Source organism: Polypterus senegalus, chromosome 15 (assembly GCF_016835505.1).
Source record: "Polypterus senegalus isolate Bchr_013 chromosome 15, ASM1683550v1, whole genome shotgun sequence".
Lineage (NCBI taxonomy): Eukaryota > Metazoa > Chordata > Cladistia > Polypteriformes > Polypteridae > Polypterus > Polypterus senegalus.
In genome coordinates this window covers 80,778,864-80,800,034 of record NC_053168.1, presented here as the reverse complement: position 1 = coordinate 80,800,034, position 21,171 = coordinate 80,778,864, and the positions used below count along the sequence as shown (strand labels likewise).

General features: G+C 39.5%; 1 protein-coding gene across 1 annotated transcript in view; it reads left to right on the top strand.

Annotated features, from left to right (window-relative positions):
* Positions 1–21,171, top strand: part of LOC120515662 (collagen alpha-1(XXVIII) chain-like) — a 179,248-nt gene that overhangs the window by 118,280 nt on the left and 39,797 nt on the right. Inside the window, exons 20-24 of the mRNA XM_039736875.1 lie at positions 4,135–4,203; positions 5,145–5,216; positions 12,801–12,869; positions 15,289–15,357; positions 16,513–16,581. Of these exons, the coding sequence (XP_039592809.1) occupies positions 4,135–4,203; positions 5,145–5,216; positions 12,801–12,869; positions 15,289–15,357; positions 16,513–16,581 (348 nt within the window). The remainder of the gene's footprint in view (positions 1–4,134; positions 4,204–5,144; positions 5,217–12,800; positions 12,870–15,288; positions 15,358–16,512; positions 16,582–21,171) is intronic.

The following is a 21,171-nucleotide window of genomic DNA, read 5'->3' as shown; positions in this document are numbered from 1 at the left end:
ACAGGACACAGGCTAAAGGCACTCAGAAGTATTTTAATGCTTCTTCTTCTTTGAATAGTGCCTGTAAGCACCACAGCCACCAATAAACAAACAAATATTAATCACAATAATCTCAAATCTCTCCTCTATACCTCCCAGCAAGCGTTGTCCACCTCCTCCCGACTCTGCCTCGCGTGCTGGGTTCCTAACAGTCCTTTATATAGTCCTTCACCCGGAAGTGCTTCTGTCCTTCCGATCACGTGACTCATCTGCACTTCCAGGTCAGATGGGAAACTTAGGTTTCTTCTTCAGCTCGGAAGTACTTTAGGGCTTCCGTCCTCATGACTCAACAGTACTTCCAGGCTATAAGGGAAGCACAACTCCCCCGGTCCTTCTGTAGCACCCCCAGGCGGCACCCACGGCACCCAATAGGGCTGAGATAGCGAACTTCATGTCCCAGGATGCCCTGTCAGAATCCGAGGCACCGCCATACTCCAGGGGAGGTGCCATCTAGTTTCTTGCGGGAGACAGTGTCCAAAAGTAGCTGCCTCCCCCAATCCTTTCATTCTTGGGGCACCCCGGCCAGATTGAGCTGCCAGCCATCCATCACAGGGGGTTTACACATATAATGCGGTTAAAGGTGCTGCTACTGCCTCATAACCCATTGGCCAGTGGCTTGGTTTTTTGTAAACTTAATCTCTCCGCTTGTTTGTACTGATTTCCCATGATACTATAGTTTTCTGTCACACTCCAAAAACTGTTTGTGCTTGTAAAATAAACTTGTATGAATAAGCAATGTCATCTAAATGAGTACACCCTGCGCTAAACTGGTGGTCCCATCCAGGAATGGCTGATGCCTTGAGTCCACTGCTGCCTGTCAATGTTTCAGGCATCATTGGCTCTGACCTGCAATAAGAAGGTTTAAACAGTGAATGGAGCTGATAATATTGTGAACTTCCTTCAAGAAATTCAGTTTCCAAGAAAGTGATTTTTACTTAGTTTAGGTTTCTTAACAATTCTAGATCTTTGTCAATGAATTTTAGCTTCCTAGAGTTGGTTCTTCATTCCATCATTAAAGGTTTGTATGTTTTTATTTGGTGGCAGTTGTAGTCTGGATAAAACAGACTTGTACTGGTCTTTATTATACAGTGCCCTCCATAATGTTTAGGATAAAGACACATTTTACCTTGATTTCTCCCTGTACTCCACAATATAAAATTAAACAATTCAGATGTGATGAAAGTGCACATTGCAGACTTTCATTTAAGGGTATTTGCATACATTTTGGTCAATATTGGGCACTATAATGTTTGGGACAATTGGCATCACAGATGTTTCTGTGTTTACTCTTGTGTGTTTCATTGCTTCATTAATGCAGGCAGTAGATACCTGAGCTTTCTTCTACCCTTTAGAGTCTATAGTTGCCATTGTTCAACACGAGTACAAGAGCTGTGCCAATGAAAGCCAATGAAGCCATAGTAAGCCTGAAAAACAAGAATAAAACTATTAGAGACATCGGTAAAACCTTAGAATTACCAAAATCAATTGGAATATCATTAAGAAAGAATGGACTGGTGAGCTCAGTAATTGCAAAAGGACTGGTAGGCAAAGGAAGACCTCTAGTGCTGATGACAGAAGAATCCTCACTATGGTGAAGAAAAAGCCTCAAAGGCCCATCCAACCAGTCAGAATCAGTCTTCAGGAGGCAGATGTGTATGTGTCAGAGACGACTATCCACAGAAAATGTCCTAAACAGAAATACAGAGGCCATACCGCAAGATGTGAACACTAGCTAGACACAAAAACAGGATGACCAGAAAAAACATTTTGTGAAAAATTTACTTAAAAGAGCTTGCAGAATTCTGGAAAAATGTCTTGTGGACAAAGATGAGTGATGGTAAGAGCAAAGTGTGAAGACGAAAAGAAACTGTCCATGATACAAAGCATATCACCTCATTTGTTAAACATGGTGGTGCAGGTCTTATGGCTTGGGCATGCATGGTTGTTCAATGAATTCTGAGGTGTAGAGAAACATCTTATCTGCTCAAGCGCCAGTTAATGCCTCCAAACACATTGGACGGCTCTTCATCCTACAACAAGATAATGATCTCAAGCATACTGGTAAGGAAACACAGGAGTTTTTCAAAACTATAAAATGGAAAATTCTTGAATGGCCAAGATAGTCACCTGATTCAAATTCAATTGAGCATACTGAAGAGAAATCGTAAGGGGGCAAGCCCCCAAAACAAGCAGGGGCTGAAGATAGCTCCATTTAGAGGCTTGGCAAAGTGCATTACCAGAGAAGATCCTCAGCACCCAGTGATGTCTTTGAATTGCAGACTTCATAGACTTAACATGCAAGGGACACACAACTAAGGATTAAATATGACTGCTTTAATATGCCAGCCATTGCTATGGCACAGACATTATGGTGCCCTGAAATGGGGGGACCATGTAGAAAAAGTGATTGTATTTCTACCTGGTGTGACCAAAATGTATACCCACTAAGTCTGCACTTTTATCATGTCTGAATTGTTTAATTTGTAATTTTAAACTGTGGAGTACAGGGGTAAAGCAAGAAAAAAATGTACCCTTGTCCCAAATATTATGGAGGGCATTGTATATTCTCCTAATTCATCTTGTGATAAGCATTACTGTGCAAGATGAATTCATTTTACAAAACCAGTTCAGGGTCATGAATTGGAGCCTATCTAAGCAGCATTGGACACTGGGTACCAGCAATTCACACACCCAAGATCAGTTTAAAAACAGCTGTCAGTCAGCCTGGCATGTGGGAGGAAATCAAAGTATGCAGAGAAAACCCAACATGGACACGGGGAGAATGTAACAATGCGATTTGTTTTTTTAAACCCAGGTTCTGGTGCTGTGATGCCTCAGCAATAACTATTATCATTTTAAAACAATGCTAAACCTTACAACAATGTAAATCCAGCAACTCATCTCCTCATGCCTGCCTTATAAATAAGAAAATCAGTTGATAGTTGAAGAAAAAAATGTTCAGTAAGTTGTAAAATTACATAGATTTTGGAAAAGAACAGCTGTGTCCCAGAATTCATTTTTGCAGGATGTGTTTTCCCACCAAATCTTGTAATATTATCTCAGTTTCAAAAGAGGGCACTGTTGATTACAATGTCTGCAAGTCTCCTTGTTCAGAGCAGGGGCTTTTAAATCTGGTGCTATGGCCTTCCAGAGACAAGTCTTTAGGTTTTTTTATTATTTCAAACAAATATTCAACCTTTGATTAAACATTATGTTTAAAAGTTCATGTTAAACACATGCTCACACCTGAAAGCACATTTTGATCAGCACAGCAGCATGACATACAGCATGGCTCTCGGTTCGGTTCTGCTCTTTGTACCATGTGTGTGGCTGTTTCACATTTCACCAGAATATGTTCGTTTGCCCAGAGGACTGTGATTTCTTCCACTTGTCAAAAGGCAAGCTATCAGACTGACTGAATATAAATTTCAATTGTTTTAGTGTTTATCACACTGCATGTATACGTCTAGAAACAACGCCGTTTTATACATAGTTTTTGATGCCGATTGGATTGGCTGTGATTCCTGGAGGTACTGCATAGGATAAGCTGGAGCACAATGAGACATTTAGTCGAAAAAAGTCATTTTTGATGCAGCAATATGAAAACAAAATGTACAGAATCATGTAGCTAGCAGACAAATACTATGTAGCACCACAAGAACTTCTGATTCACATCGTGAAATTGCTGTAGAAACCCCACAGTTGCACTCATTTATCAGTGCAAGGCTGGCCTATATTGTTCTTATGAAAACATTTCTTCTGTAACAGTTCTGTGTTTGGAGTCTTTTAATTGGTAGGGCAACTAAGTGAAGAATATGAACTGCATTTCAAATCCAGTCTCAGTCATTGGAATGGTTTATAATTCTCCCCACCAATATATTGGCCTACTAAATAAAGAGCTTTGCAGGTGACAAAAGATAATGCATTTCCTGAAGCAATTTACTTGCCAGCTGTCAATGCTGTATGTTTTACATTAAAGATGGAAAAAAAGTAACTAAATACAGCAGAAACGTTCCAGTTGAAGATTTTTTCTTTTCCTAGCATTGAATTACACTAGATGTAAATATATACACTGTGTTTTGTGTGCTTAACCAGGGGGAAGCAGGTTTACCAGGAGTCCGAGGCCCAGACGGCACACCCGGAAAAGGAATACCTGGAGAAAAGGTAAAAGAGCCTTAAATTTACTAGAGGTGGTCTTCTGGTCTTATAGATGAGGCCTACTGGAACACCAGGGTAATCAGCTGTTAGGGTTTTCTTCTGTTTATGACTGCACCTCAAGTGACACTCTACATCAACCTCAACAGCCACACTTTGGGTCAGCGTAGTTTTTTTGGAGGCCTGATAAATGTTTTATAAAAGAGGTATCTTTACTAAAGAGATGGTAAGTAATGATAACAACACTTAAAGAAACATCATGATTAAGATTTGATTTTAAGAAGAGGTCTGTACTAACAATGAAATGTTGACCAGTACCTTGTTGTATGTCACTCGCACATGAACAACAGGGCCTGGGCCATTTCTTAACATGATAGCCATTGAGATGAAATGAGGGCTTCTCATTATTATCAGGGTAGCCTCTACCACACTTAAAAGTCACCCCTTCACCATAAAAACACTGAACAGGATTTTGCATATTAAACCATCAAAACAAAGGATAATCCACAATAGAAATACATCACACAAGCACTCTTCTATGCAGATCTGTGTCATAGTCCTTAGTCCATGTTCCTTATCACCAGTGTCATACTTCGTATATGAGAGGGTTATAAAATAATCCCAGCTCATCTCAAAAAGGTCATCCAGAGCATTTCACTATCCTTTCAATCCTGACGTTAGGGGTTTTTCCTTTACTTTACCTTCCATAACTTGGGAAGAGATGGCATTAGATCTTCAGATGACAAGTAGAACTTTCTACAGAGATTTTTCTGCCTAAGTCAACAGGGCAATTATCACCATTTAGACCTCAACTTCAAATCTCTGTGTCTTTTCCCATTTATTTTGTAATGAAGTGACCGTCTGTCCTCACTAATCCCATTACATATCCAGTTGTACCATTTATTGAGGCAGACTGCCAGTAGTTTCACTCATTTCTGATTTCTTCACAGGGTGACAGAGGTGAAAGAGGGATTAGAGGATTACCTGGTGCACAAGGATCAGTGGGACTTACCGGTGCTAAGGTATTTTTTAGACCTGGAAAATGTTGTCTTTGCACTCTGGCTGTCCTTGTAAGACTGTGAGTCTTCTTAGTGATGGATCATCGCTTGATGAGCACAGACACCAAAACCTGCAGAAACAAGGAGAGCCCTTTGTTCTGAATTTAATTATACTTTTAAATACATTGCAGATATTGTTGGTTTCCATTTATGTTAATCAGTTTTTACTTCATTTTCTGTTTTAACAAATACAGTATATCTTTATATACACGGTGGCGCAGTGGGTAGTGCTGCTGTCTCACAGTTAGGCGACCCGGGTTCACTTCCCGGGTCCTCCCTGCGTGGAGTTTGCATGTTCTCCTCTGGGTGCTCTGGTTTCCTCCCACAGTCCAAAAACATGCAAGTTAGGTGCATTGGAGATCCCCAATTGTCCCTAGTGGGTGCTTGGTGTGTATGTGTGTGTGCCGTGCGGTGGGCTGGCGCCCTACATGGGGTTTGTTTCCTGCCTTGTGCCCTGGGATTGGCTCCAGCAGACCCCGTGACTCTATATTTAGGATATAATGGATGGATATATACTGTATATATAAATTTAGTAATTTGCATAATTTATACAGTGCTTGCATTTTACCTGAAAATGTGTCACAGTGTTCTGCACCTGCACTCAGTAAAGAGTGCTATACTGTACAAAGATCAGTTGTATTATATTGTATTTTCTTAGCCATGTTGTATTATCAACAATTGAGAATGGAGTCATCCTCAAGGTTTAGGTCAGCATTGATTTATACTTATAAAATGACTAGAGATGTAAGAACCATTATCTGATTCAGAATTTCGCAAAAAGTGGAAATACAGTGCAAACCTTCATAAAAGACACTGATTTAGAGTCCAAAGACTCTCCCTATTTATCACTCCCTATTTATTAATCCACTGGCTTTGCCTGAGATATGGACCACCTGCATCAAGCTAGAGGTTTACTACCAGTGAGTACCAATAAAGCATTTCAGAATTAAAACATTATGGAATTTGAGTTATCCTTCAATAGAAGGAAATGTTCAGTATTCTGTGTCCTGAATGTCTGAGTTTTAGTAGTGTTTCATAGCCCTCAGGGTTTCTAGTTCAAACCTGAAATGTAAATGTTGCTTCAGCACTTCTTTTGTGAATTAAAATCAACTGCACTGAAGGGTCCTGCTTTTCCTAGAGATTTAGTATGTCTGAGCAGATTTACAGTTAGATGTACATTACCACAATGCATTTTAAATGAAACAACTCAGATGCAGTTGAAGTGCAGACTTTCAGCTTTAATTCAGTGGGTTGAATAAAAAGATTGCATAAAAATGTAAGGCAATTAAAGCATTTTTTTTAACACAATCCCTTCATTTCAGGGGCTCAAAAGTAATTGGACAAATTAAATAACTGGAAATAAAATGTTAATTTCTAATACTTGGTTGAAAACCCTTTGCTGGCAATGACAGCCTAAAGTCTTGAACTCATGGACATCACCAGATGCTGGGTTTCCTCCTTTTTAATGCTCTGCCAGGCCTTTACTGCAGCGGCTTTCAGTTGCTGTTTGTTTGTGGGCCTTTCTGTCCGAAGTTTAGTCTTCAACAAGTAAAATGCATGCTCAATTGGCTTAAGATCAGGTGACTGACTTGGCCATTCAAGAATTTTCCAATTCTTATCAATTTGACTGCATTTAGTTGGATTTGAGCAGACAGTATGTCTCTGAACACCTCAGAATTCATTCGGCTGCTTCTGTCCTGTGTCACATCATCAATAAACACTAGTGTCCCAGTGCCACTGGCAGCCATGAACGCCCAAGCCATCATACTACCTCCACCGTGTTTTACAGATGATGTGGTATGCTTTGCATAATGAGCTGTTCCACGCCTTCTCCATACTTTTTTCTTGCCATCATTCTCGTAGAGGTTGATCTTGGTTTCATCTGTCCAAAGAATGTTTTTCCAGAACTGTGCTGGCTTTTTTAGACGTACTTTAGCAAAGTCCAATCTAGCCTTTCTATTGTTGAGGCTTATGAGTGGATTGCACCTTGCAGTGCACCCTCTGTATTTACTTTCATGCAGTCTTCTCTTTATGGTAGACTTGAATATCGATACGCCTACCCCCTGGAGAGTGTTGTTCACTTGGTTGGCTGTTGTGAAGGGGTTTCTCTTCACCATGGAAATGATTCTGCGATCATCCACCACTGTTGTCTTCCGTGGACGTCCAGGTCTTTTTGCGTTGCTGAGTTCACCAGTGCTTGCTTTCTTTCTCAGGATGTACCAAACTGTAGATTTTGCCACTCGTAATATTGTTGCAATTTCTTGGATGGGTTTTTTCTGTTTTCACAGCTTAAGGATGGCTTCTTTCACCTGCATGGAGAGCTACTTTGACCGCATGTTGTCTGTTCACAGCAAAATCTTCCACATGCAAGCACCACACCTCAAATCAACTCCAGGCCTTTTATCTGCTTAATTGATAATGACATAAAGACGGACTTGAACACACCTGCCCATGAAATAGCCTTTGAGTCAATTGTCCAATTACTTTTGAGCCCCTGAAGTGAAGGGATCGTGTTAAAAAAATGCTTTAGTTGCCTCACATTTTTATGCAATCTTTTTGTTCAGCCCACTGAATTAAAGATGAAAGTCTGCACTTCAACTGCATCTGAGTTGTTTCGTTTAAACTTCATTGGGGTAATGTACAGAACCAAAATTAGAAAAAAGTTGTTTCTGTCCAAATATTTATGGACCTAACTGTAAGTCATTTATTTTCCATTAACTATAATGTGCAGTGTATACAAAAGTAAGTCAGAAAGCACCCAAGCTGTGTATAAAATGAATGCCAAGTTTACCTGAACATCATTTTTCACACACTGTAGCCTTTACATTGTGTAACACTGGACAAGCTTTTGTATGCCTTCAGGAAAAACAAGATTTTTACTAAGCGACAAGTCAGACATGCAGTGCTTCCTTCATTGCCTGGCCAGTCATGATTGAGAACCTCTTAAAAGCATATTTAAGTGGACCAATTACAGTATGTAGTAGTCACAAATGTCTGGGCTGTTCTTCAGATGCTCTAAAAGCTCAAACTTCACCTTCAGCAGTCTGGACTTTATGTGTGGGAGGGAGGGCACTGTCATGCAACAACCCCACACATCCAGACATTCAGGCTTGCCATTTGCTATGAGTGGCTGACTTCGGTTTGTCTCACAATATCTGACAGTAATGAACACTGCTAAGTGTTGAGCTCCTCTTGACATCATATACAGTATCGGTCTGTCAGCCCCCAAACCTGCAAGTTTCACTTTTTCTATCATTGATGATGTTCTAAAATTCCTCTTGATGTGGATTAGGCTTTGATATTTGATAGCCCCAGTAACAATGGGTCTCAAGGAAGCATCATCTTCATCATGTCAGCAATTTAAAAGGTTTCCAGACGATGTTGTTGGTGTTCTTCATTTCACTGTTTTGAAACCAGTTGTGCAAAAAAGTTATGAAAGCCAAAGCCATGTTGGGTGATTTTGTAAGGGGAGCCATAGCTGATTTGAAGATGCTTATCAACTGTCCCAAACTGTTTTGCCAGAGCCATGTCACAAACATGTTTATTTTTGCCATCAGTAGTAGATGTGGGCAGACAGCCTAATCATTCTTCATCTATGACATTCATGCAGCCATTCTTGAACTTTTCAATCTATTGATAAACACCTGTTTGAGTCAAACTGTTTCCATACTAAGCTGAACATTGATGATTATGGTCTATGCTTCTGATATACCTGTAGTGCACCAACATGGTACTCTTTTTGTCACATATGGAAAGTGAAGAGGCCATGTTAACAGCTATATAATACACAAACAACCAGATCAGCTTGAATGCGTTTCATGTCAAAATCAAGAGCACCCACACATGCACTACTGCTGCATCTAACAGTATACAAATGTTTAAACATAACTGTTTGACATACGTACCCTCATATCTGACCTCCTAATCTTTCTATAACTGTATGAGAAAGTGAATACCTGTGAAGAGCACACAGGCCATTGTCCTCTTGGTGTTCTCAGTACAGTGGCAGGCTTCAGTCCCCAATGCGGCCAGACCTTTCACTTTTCATTTAAGTTGTTTCTATCTTTGACTCTGTGCCTTCCAATCCAATGTATTATCCTTGGTCTTTTTTCTCAGTAGTTAGTCTTTAGGAGTAGCTGAAGTAATGACTTTCCTAGAACAATATGCCCAATATAACTTTCTGCCTCAATTTTTTATTTCCGATCCTCTTCAGAATTTCTTCATGTGTTCAATGTTCCATCAGGAGAGCTTTCTTCCATTTGATGTCATAACCATAGGTACCAATAGCAGAAAGTTCTCGAGAGGCAAATCACACCAGTTGACGCCATTTAGGACAGCCATTTCTCCTGTAGAATCAATTAATAAAATCATTTTCATATTACAGATAAAACTGTTTTTTTTATAGTGAAAATGGCCCAGACGATACAACTTCAGTTGTTTTATATGTGCAAAAGAGCAGAAAAATTGAAAAAAATAATACATTTATCTATAGCCTCTTCAAAAGTCCTTTTGTACACTTTGAAAAATATAATCCATTCTTCTTATTTACTATACTTGTGAACCAGACACAATTTTTAATACTGTATTTGCACTTTAAAATGCTAACCATAAGGTTTAATTTATGTGCAATGTTTATCATTGAAAATTCTTTCCATGGGAGTTAATAGGTGCATTTGCCATCTTAGATGAAAAATAGAAATCTAACTTGCAGATTTCCCCATTTTGAATTCAGTCACCTTGAGGACAGACATGATGCTTCATCAAATTTCTCAGTTCATCATTATAGCAGTTTAGATTTAAAAAGCCAGGCATAAATCTGATGTTACTCTGTCAGAGGACAAACACACAAAGCCACATATTTACTCAGGCTGGCATCACTGGAGCTGCAGGGCACTTCATTGCATGTGGTAGGGAGTTAAACATTAAATATTATATTATAAATCCAGCATTACTCTTACTGTGATCTAGCAAAGGAAGAATTAAGAAAATAATAGAGACCATTTTGTTAGTATTTAGATCAATGTTTTGCTTTTTGTATCCTAATGGGTGAGGGCAAGATGGGTGGCTATGGATCTTGCATCCTATATAAAACTATTAGAGCAGTAGGCAAAATGATGGGTCATTAGAGCAGAAGTGAAATAACTTGTAGCAGTAGAAGTTCTGATCCACCTCTTGAACCCTCAGGTACCACTTCAAACACCAAGTAAAAGTCCAAGACTCTTTTATTTTCTTATAACTCAGTGCACCAAGCACCTTCCCCTCTGCACTATTCATACAATAATTAAGCACAATCAAACAATCCTCCTCTCCCATTCACTTAGCTACCCTTCCTCCCAGCTCAGCTCAGTGTCTGGGCTTTCCCAGAGTCTTTTTATACCCCTTGACACGGAGGTGTTCCTGCCCCACAGTCCACAAGTCCTTATCCCTTCCGGGTCAGGGTAAATAGTCCATATCTTCACCCCGGAAGCACGTCATTTCTTCCTGTCACGGGATTATGACGCACTTCCAGGTTATAGGGCATATATGAGTCCACGAGCCTCCCTACAGTGACTCCTTGTTGTCCCCAAGGTATCCAGCAGGGCTGTGTATAAAAACTAGAAAGTCCATGAGGCCCTGCTGGAACTCGGGCCACGTCCATGTTGTCGGGAGAGCTCCTCCTGGTGGCCTGGGGGTGAGGGCCGGAAACTCTTGCCGGACATCCATCACAAACTCTTCTCTTGAAACACTTCATAATAACTGGGTGATTGTCATTTAAGAATGTTATGAGAAATTTCTTGGTTCCAATGCAATGATGTTAGACTTAAACCAGGTGGGAACAACATTCTAAGACAAAGAGATGATGAACGTGTCAGCAGTGAAGGCATCTATCTGCCAGTTGGCTAGCACATGCCCTGAGCGGTCAACCAGTTCTAGTATGCCCCTTGGTCCTGCAGCTTTGAGCGTGTTGACATTGGGGCCAGTTGTCCTTATATTGTCAGTGGCAGCAGTGAACACGGCATTGTCAGGTTGGCTTCTAGGATAGCTTTCCATTGTGTAAATGTCATTTAGTGAATTGGATTGGGAAGTTTCATGGTCACAGGAGCAGCTGAACCCGATTTGTAATAAACAATGACGTGTATCTTTTGCCACTTGCTCTCTGGGTCATTGTCTAGGATGAAGCTGTCTTCTAATTTTTTAGTGTGCATTTTATATATCTATAAAACTGAAGTTGAAAATTACACACCTACTGAGTTCCAGGCTTGGAAGAAACCTGAAGAATAGTGGCAACTAGGGTATATATATCTCAACTAGGACATAATACCATTATGTTACAAAGAATGGGTGCTAAATATGTACATTTCTAAATTTTTGGATCTCTGTCATTTTTAAACATGTCAGTTTAGCTTTTGTCATGTGGGGTAGGTTCTCCTAATCTTGCTTGACTAATCTTCCACAATTAAAAGACCTAAACATGTTCCTAATGACCGTACAGCACATTTTTAGTCCATAGGAGTACCTGAAGAAAATATATTTTGTTCATGGAATGAAAGTTCACATCATCTATCCATCCATTATCCAACCCACTATATCCTAACTACAGGGTCATGGGGGTCTCCTGGAGCCAATCCCAGCCAACACAGGAAATAAACCCCGGGCAGGGCGCCAGCCCACCACAGGGCACTCACACACACCAAGCACAAACTAGGGACAATTTAGGATCGCCAATACACCTAACTTGCATGTCTTTGGATTGTGGGAGGAAACCCACACAGACACAGGGAGAACATGCAGAGAGGACCCAGGAAGCGAACCCAGGTCTCCTTACTGCGAGGCAGCAGCGCTACCACTGCGCCACTGTGCCGTCTAAGTTCACATCATCTGTATAAAATTAAATTTAATTTATGGTTTACCTCACACATTGCTTTAATTATTGCTTGCAAATATATTTGTGTGAAGATAATTTCTTTAATCCTACTTGAACATTTCTGTCTGACCACTACAATGCAAAATATTTGTTCTTTGTCTGCTCCCAAGAGCCGAAGTGCACTGCTGCTTTCATTTGCCATTGTCTCTTTTCAATACAGTGTAAAACATCTGATGACATTCCTGGCTGAGGTCTTTGTGTCTTTGCTCACTTTTATGCTTTCTCACACCGAGTGATGTTATTTTTTATATTGAATGAGAGTTTTAAATAATTCATCGGGTTGAACGGCTCTGCTATTGTTTGAAGGGTGATTGAATCTGTAAAGAGTGTTTAAAATTTGGTAGAAAACCATTTTGGCTGAAACAGGTTAAATTGCTAAAGCAGAAATAAAAGAGCAGAGAGGGCTTATAGAAAAAGACAAATGGAGATGGAGAGAAACTTTTATAGGTTTTATTCAAGCATGGCTTAATTGATTGGGTGTGTTTTGTCATTGCCCTTGAATTCCAACATAAAAACTTGAAAATATAAAATAAAAACAATAATGAGTTGTAATATTCTGTATTTATAACAATATGTGTAATTCTGTGTGAAATGCAAGTGTAACCTTGATGATAACAAGTTATTGTATGTTGTTTTCATTCAAGGGTGAGCCTGGAAGAGCTGGACCAATTGGTGTGCCTGGACCACCAGGACGAGGAATTCAAGGAGCAAAGGCATGTAAAATTGCATTTATTTTGTCCGATTGTATGTAGTTAACATGGGATCATTCTCTAACAAAAGTAACAATCTCAAAAAAATATATATACTGTGGTCGTCTGAGGGAATAATAGGCTCAAAAGAAAATTTATTTCTGGGGCGCCAACCTGGCCATCCCTGTTTACTTCTAAGTCCAAACAACAACAAATTCTCAATGCCATAAAAGGAAACACAACTATCACAATGGAAATAATTTGGCTGGCACTAATCAGGCTTTCTTGTCTAAATTTTTGAAAGTCACAGATCTCCTTACCCCTGGGTAGAAGTGACTCCTCCTTCTGGGCAGTCGAGTTCTTATGCCCACTGACTGGAAGTGGCAGAGTCATTTGCCCTCACTGGACAGTTTCTCTGTATTGTGGAGGAAACGAAAGACAAGATAGTTAGAGGGAGTACACCCTCTCGGCCCAGGGTGGTATCACATACATGCAAAGAACTTGGAGGCTGATCCTCTGACGCGTATACATGACAAGCATACCTTTACTAGTAGTTTGTTTCCATGAAAGACTTCCATAAATATCAGACCATCTTTGTCTTGTTGTATACATTGAACATTCACTCCACTAAAGATAAAATGACAGAAGAATGAGAGGCAGATGTTTCTCAAATGAGTTCTTCATGTTACTACAAAATCAACTTTGGGATTTTGGCGTACATTGAAAGGCAGTTGCTGTTCCTTAATTTTATCTACCTTTTAGATGAAATTCTGTTTGTTCATTTATGTTTTTTAATTTACCATTTTTCAAGTTTGTATTATCTCTTAATTTAGCCTCCTTATTTTTATCATGTAGCTTGTGTTTTTTTACCTTTCTTTTTCCTTGCACAATTTGTATTTCCTGGAAATTATTTGTATTTGTATTTCCAGAAATTAAAATCAAGAGAAAGTTGCACTTTAACAAAACACCATTTTATATTACATTAAATCATAACATTTTATTCTCTAATTTTACCTCACAAGTTTTATGTATATCAATATGAATAAAATGATATAGAATATTAAATTCATGTTCAAATATATAATATATATAATAAAATGAAATTTTCACATGTATGACTTCCACAGTCAACTAAAAGTGTCAGCAATGCAATACCAACAACAGGCCAAAAAAAAAGACAATGAATGCAACATCATCCATTAAATTTTATATCTGATTATAGATACAAGAAACATTTATGTAGTAGTGTTGCCTGAAGGGGGTGCTCCTGCTCCCCGAAACCTGACACAAACAGACAAAGGCATGGGTCCAGAGCAAACACACACTTTTATTTCATTGGGGGGACCTCTTCTCAATATTTTCCCACACAAGCAATGCACAGTATATACTCACAAAGCACTACACAAGTCTTCAATACTTTGTCTTTCTTTGTTTCTCACTCTCTATATCCGCATCCTCCTTCCTCTAGCAAGCTTCTTCTTTTCCTTCGCAACTCTGGCTTTTGGAGCTGCAGCAGCAGGCTCTTTTAAGTGACACCCGGGAGTACTTCTGGTGGCCCATTAACATGGTCTGGAAGCACTTCTGAGGTGAGGCAGGACCCCAAAAAAGTAGGGCTCCCTAGTCCCTGCAACCCCCTTGGCAGCACCAACAGGATCAAACAGAGCTAAGTAGCAGAACTCCATCTCCCATGAAGGCCTGAGGGAATCTGTGGCACTGCAGCAACCCAGGGGGGCTACCATCCGGGGTATATAATGTCCTATGCACGCTGTCTCCCCCAGTCCTTCCAATATGTAGGTGACTCAGTCAGGTAAGGGAAAACTGAGTGGTTTTTAACCTTTTCACATTCACCTAAGAATATTTGTGGTAAGGTACTTTACATTTTGTGTAGATAGTATAAAATAGTAAGACCATAGTGCTTTATGGAGAACTGTAATAAATCAATCTATAAATATAACTTCAGTAATTCCTTATGCGGGTGGCACGGTGGCGCAGTGGTAGCGCTGCTGCCTTGCAGTTAGGAGACCCGGGTTCGCTTCCCGGGTCCTCCCTGCGTGAAATTTGCATGTTCTCCCCGTGTCTGCGTGGGTTTCCTCCGGGCACTCCGGTTTCCTCCCACAATCCAAAGACATGCAGGTTAGGTGGATTGGCGACTCTAAATTGGCCCTAGTTTGTGTGTGTCCTGCGGTGGGTTGGCACCCTGCCCTGGATTGGTTCCTGCCTTGTGCCCTGTGTTGGCTGGGATTGGCTCCAGCAGACCCCCGTGACCCTGTATTCGGATTCAGCGGGTTAGAAAATGGATGGATGGATAATTCCTTATGCTTGTGAATAGACCCAGCTCCATCACCACCAAGTTATAATTAAGTGAGATGTGTTGTTTTATTTTCTATTTGGAGGCAGTACCTTTCTATTCATCTTAATCTTTATCTTTAACTTGTAATGTTAGGGTGATGTGGGTCCACATGGACCACCAGGACCAGTGGGAGATACAGGCATCGGGGCACCAGGACAAAAGGTATACACACAGAAATCTTTTCTAGTGTTCTGTTCTTGCTCCCTTGGTGTGTTCAACATGTTTAACATTTAATTATGTGATATTTCTAGTTTGTACAATTTAACAGCAGATAATGATGATCCTAATAAATCATAAATGTAAATCTAGCTTGAATGATGAAGATCAATATAGACATAGTTATTTTAAAACCATTATGTTTGGCCTCTGTTTCTTTCTAAAGCACATTCCTATACAGCATGTACAAAATTGGCAGTGTAAGAACACAGACAGCTTTCTTTAGGATATACTTTGCGCATTTCTTGTGGGTTTACAACTTAAATTGAAATGCGTGTTTGAATGTTTCTTCACAAAGGCCACTTACATATGAGATATATTTTGTAAAATCAGTAAGAGAAGAAGAAAGAGCTGTTTGATTCTGTAAATAGGAGTGAGAAATGGAAACAAGTGTCACAAATTGTCTGTGTTCAGCCAAGTTCAAGTAAGAAGGCTCTAGTAAAGAACTTGTGGAGCTCCATATTTGAATTACACAAATATTGCACTGGAGGCTCAGTTAGATTTTTTGAGGAATTCAGTCCAAGTCCTAAAATTTAAATGTGCACATTGGCCATAAACTCATTAAAGCTTCTAACATAATGGAAGAATCATTTTCTAAATGCAGGTCTTCTTAAGTTGTTGTTTAGATTATTCTTGCAAGAAGAAAGGCTAGCAATTGTTCAAAGACGTCTTTTATTTTTATTGAAGCTACTGATCGGTATAAACTTGATGTGCTAAATCTCTACTTACTCCTATAATCCCTTTTTTGCTTTTTGATCTGGTCAATTGTGTTGGAATTATGAACTGTATATAATAACTCTAAATTCAATACCCTTGTAATGGATTATTTTCAACTTAAACTCAAAAGCAATTTTTGCACACGAAGATTTCTGATCATGTCACGAACTGACCAGCCACGGCGGAATCATTTAGGACCCTGAAGAGGAAGTTAGAAGGGGATTACGCATTTAGGAAACTATTAATAGGAGAAAAGATAAACCAAGGTTGAAGTGCAGTTATTAAACCAGAGTGGGTGGAATGAAACTTTAAAGGATTAACTCTTGTTTGACTATTATATGTATAATTAGAGAAATAATTCAGCATTATTTAATTTCTATATAGGGTGAAAGAGGTTTACCTGGAGCAACTGGACCACCTGGACCCAAAGGGGAAGGAATCCCTGGTCAGCAGGTATAGCATACTCTGAACGATTTACAAGATTACCTTCTTCTCCTCACTTTTTAATAAATTTTACATTTCCTTGGACTGATAAAAAGTGTCCGTCCTTAAAGTAAAGCTTACAAGGTTACCTGCATTAACCTGGATTAAAAACTACAGTAGCTGTAAATTATTCTTTGTCTAGAATGTAGTCCTGTTGCATTGTTCTATAAAGCAGATCTAAAAGTTTAATCACAATAATTTGAAAGCCTGTGAGAAGTATAATTAGATTGTAGTTGCAAGGATCAGAAATTTTTTAACCTTTCTGAGTTTTTATGGATTAGTATTATGCAATATTTTAAATGGTTCATATATGGTTGCAAATGTTCATGTTGATATTGCATGTTATTAGGATGAATATTTATTAATGTCAATTTAAACAACTCTTAAAATATATGCCAAGACAAACAATATAATATAATATAATATAATATAATATAATATAATATAATATAATATAATATAATATAATATAATATATGATGGCACGGTGGCGCAGTGGATAGCGCTGCCCGGGTTCTCTTCCTGGGTCCTCCCTGCATGAAGTTTGCATGTTCTCCCCATGTCTGCGTGGGTTTCCTCCGGGTGCTCCGGTTCCTCCCACATTATGCATTGGCGATTCTAAATTGTCACTAGTGTGTGCTTGGTGTGTGTGTGTGCGCCCTGTGGTGGGCTAGTGTCCTGCCCGGGGTTTGTTTCCTGCCTTGCACCCTGTGTTGGCTGGGATTGATTCCCCCATTACCCTGTAGTTAGGATACAGCGGGTTGGCTAATGGATGGATAATATAATATAATATAACACAGTATAATATAAAATAATATAATATCATATATCATATCATATATATAAGGATAAGTGTCTGTCCGTGCATCCATCCATTTTGCTATGTCTCTGTCATTCCAGTAGATGGCGCAACACAAACATTAACACTGCTTTTACAGATCCCACACTAAATGGCATATAACAGAGACATATGCATTGCATAGTGTACTGCAAACTTTAATGCTGAGGTAAACGTTGATTGCTTAGACTTGAACTCATCTTAGATGGGTAGCACAGCTGGTATAATATTGTAGCGACCTCCGCACCACGCTCGAAAAACAAAGATGAAGTAAAAAAAAAAAACCAGACAGACGTAGTAAAGTCTCTCAAAAGTTTTACTTGAACAGTCAAGAAAAGAAAAACGCCAACCTCGAAAACCCTAAAACACAAAAACCTTCCAGCACCCTCTCCAACCCCTCCTCCCATCCCGGTTCCCAGCCCCCTTACCGCATCAATCAATACCCCACTGTCAGTCTTCCGTGCTGTACTCCGCCCTTCCTCAATCGGACCTAACAGTCACACACACACAAAAAAAAGAAAAGGCTTCCACCTGGCTGGGACGCTACAATATAACATAACCTGTGTGATCCAACTCAGGGTTTCAGGGCAGTCTATTGCAGGCTGCACTCACACACAAGCCAATGCCAATTTTGAGTTTCCAGAGCCTATCCCAGTGGCACTGGGCTTAAGACTGGATGGGATACCAGTCTATTGCAGGACACACTCACACCCATACCTAGACTCATTCATGCCTAGTCTATTTAGAGTTGCCAATTATCGTAATCTGTACATCACAATGTACTATAAAATACAATACACAAATGCATTCCCAAACCCACCAAAAACAATTTAAGGTTGTAGTGGACTATATATTACATTATACAGTTTTATCCATCCATCTTCCAATCATACTTATCCAAAGCAGAGTTTCAGGGGAAGCTGCAGCCTATCCCAGTGATCACTGGATAATAAAATGCTGCCTGGCACAGTTTTGCAGAATTGCCATTTTCACAATTCTTAAACCCCACTTTATTGTCTATGTTGTATTTGTTAGTTTTCTCTTGGTATAACATAAACACCTGGTGGAGAATTTTGGGTAACTTTAAACATTCCCAGTGTGACTGAGTGTCTGAATGTCCTTTGAGGGACTCTGCATCCAAGACTGATTTGTATCTTGCGATCTTGCTCCTTGTGACTGTATATTTAAAAAAATAGGTACAATGAATGGTTGAGACCGATAATATAATGCAGTGTGATAAATAATGTAATGTAGTAACATCATAGCATTAGTGCCCATACCTGGTTTGCACACTACTTTGTAGAAATTCAACGCCAAAGTTTGTGCTGCTTTCTTCCTACAAATTAACTAGTAATCTGTCTCTAAATGGACCGGTATGAGTGTGATTATATTTGTGACTTATCTTTGTTCATTTTGGCCGAGAGATAATCCAAGTCAATGTAAATTTGTAAAAGACATCACTTGATTACAGAGCAAAATAATAGTGAGCACTATATACTGTACCTGAGGCACTGCTAAACCAGAATTAGCACTGACCCTTTCTGGCCTTTATGCCATCTCCTAAATACACAGCGCTGTATTAGCAATGTCAATACTGGATATTCAGGTCCTGAGTTAGCCATCCATAATTACCTTCTGTAACGCAGAACAAAAGCACAAGGGCATATGAGGACAATAAATTATGCACCTCATTAAAGTATTTATACCACAAAGAGACAGGAAAATTGAATTTAGCATATTTATAATAAATTGTGAAGTTACCGTACCTTCTTTGTTTGCTAGAGGGAAACAAGATGCAAAAAACATTTTACTGAGATGCTCGCTTGCACATCTGTCACAGAAAAGAAATATTTCTGCAGCTATAATCCTAACAAAAGATGGGATAATAAAAATAACGGCCAGAACTCTCTTTAGCCTGCACTAAACACAAGCACCTTTGCAAAGAATCGATTGCTCGAAACATAGACTGGAAATCATTTGCAAGTGCGTTGTCAGCATTGCAGTGTAGGCTTACAGCATCCCGTCTATCAGCAATACATTTGAGGAACAGTGCAGCCAACTGCACCCTACCTGCTCATCACAAAGTATGGGCCATGTGAAAACTAGAAAATCCATATTTCTAAAGTTATTTTAACAAATACACTTTGTCTTGACATTCTTTTGGTTAAAAAATGCTGTACATCCTGATCCCAAGTACCGTTTACCTACGATGTCTACTCTGTTTTGGAGATTGTTCATTAAGCATTCAGCTAACTGCTTGTATGGCATACTGTTACCTTGAACTGGAGAAACAGGTACAAAAATGTATGGGTATTCTCCTAGTCCAGAATAGGATAGGTTAACTTTTGGAATTGTAATAGTGAGTTAATTCCAAACTAGTCAAACATATGGTGGGGATGCAGTGCTCTTAAATTCCACATTCATTGTTTTATGTGGGCAGTCAAGCTCAATATTCCTTGCTGTTGTGACTATCCAACCCTTAGATGTGTGAAAGATCCTCTCCATTTCTGTGCTGGAAAAACAGACTAACAAGACTTATCTGATTTTGCAGAAATTTACACCATATAGACCATCTGTTATAGGGAGAGTCTAACATCTACTGTATGTAAATCAACAGCTAGCTTAAAGCAAGCTTGGATGGCCTGCCTTGCAATATCATGACACAATGGCAGCAAGCATTCATCAGGACAATGCTCACAGAATAACGATTTGCACCCAGACTGCCATACCACATTGCTACACAGTGCCAAAGGCAGGGTTTTGAAATGTGCATAATGTATTATTATTTATATTATATATATATATATATATATATATATATATATATATATATATATATATATATATATATATATATATATATATATATATATTGTGATGGACAGAAGGCGTTTCAGTCTGGCCGGGTCGTCCCTCAACTGGAAGAAAGAGCCTTTTTAGGGCACTACATCCCCTGGGACGCTAGATGGCATCTCCCTTGGACGGAAATGGTTCCCTGGATTCCCGCAGGGCAGTATGGGATATGGAGTCCGGTTCTTCAGCCCTGTTGGGTGCCATGGGGCTCGCCAGGGGGAGCTCACCAAAAACCATGGGGACAGTATCACGACATTAACCCGGAAGTACGTAGGAGTCACAAGGATGGAAACCCACAGTACTTCCGGTGCACCTGAAGAAGACGTTTGACCCAGAGATGGAATACTTCCGGGTCATGGACTATAAAAGGACTTTGGGAAACCCCAGCAGACCGAGCTGGAGTTGGGTGGTAGAGGACGGAGCTGCTGGGAGTGGAGGAGTGTTGTTATTATTATTGTTTATTAATTATTAGAAGAATTCTGGAGTGTGCGGTGCTTGGTGCGCTGTATTTGAAGAATATTATTAACTAGCAAAATACCCGATGCTTTGCAGCGGTGATGTACTGCCTTAAAAGTTTTATTAAGAAGAAAATTAAACATTTTTAAACTGAGGGAAAATATACCAATAATTATTTGTTAAGGATCTCTTTGTATACCACATTGTCAGCTCGTCCCTCTGGTTGTAATATGACCAAGCAGTGCGCTGAGCTTACTCTTGAGCATGCAACTTACAGTTGGCCATGTGAACAGTAATCTTGTCTCAAATCTCACAGCTTGGATTGCTGCTGTCATAATCGGTTTGAGTTTCATGGTTTATTTCAATTACGACATTATTTGCAGGACTTGTGTTGAAGTGACATTCGGCATCTG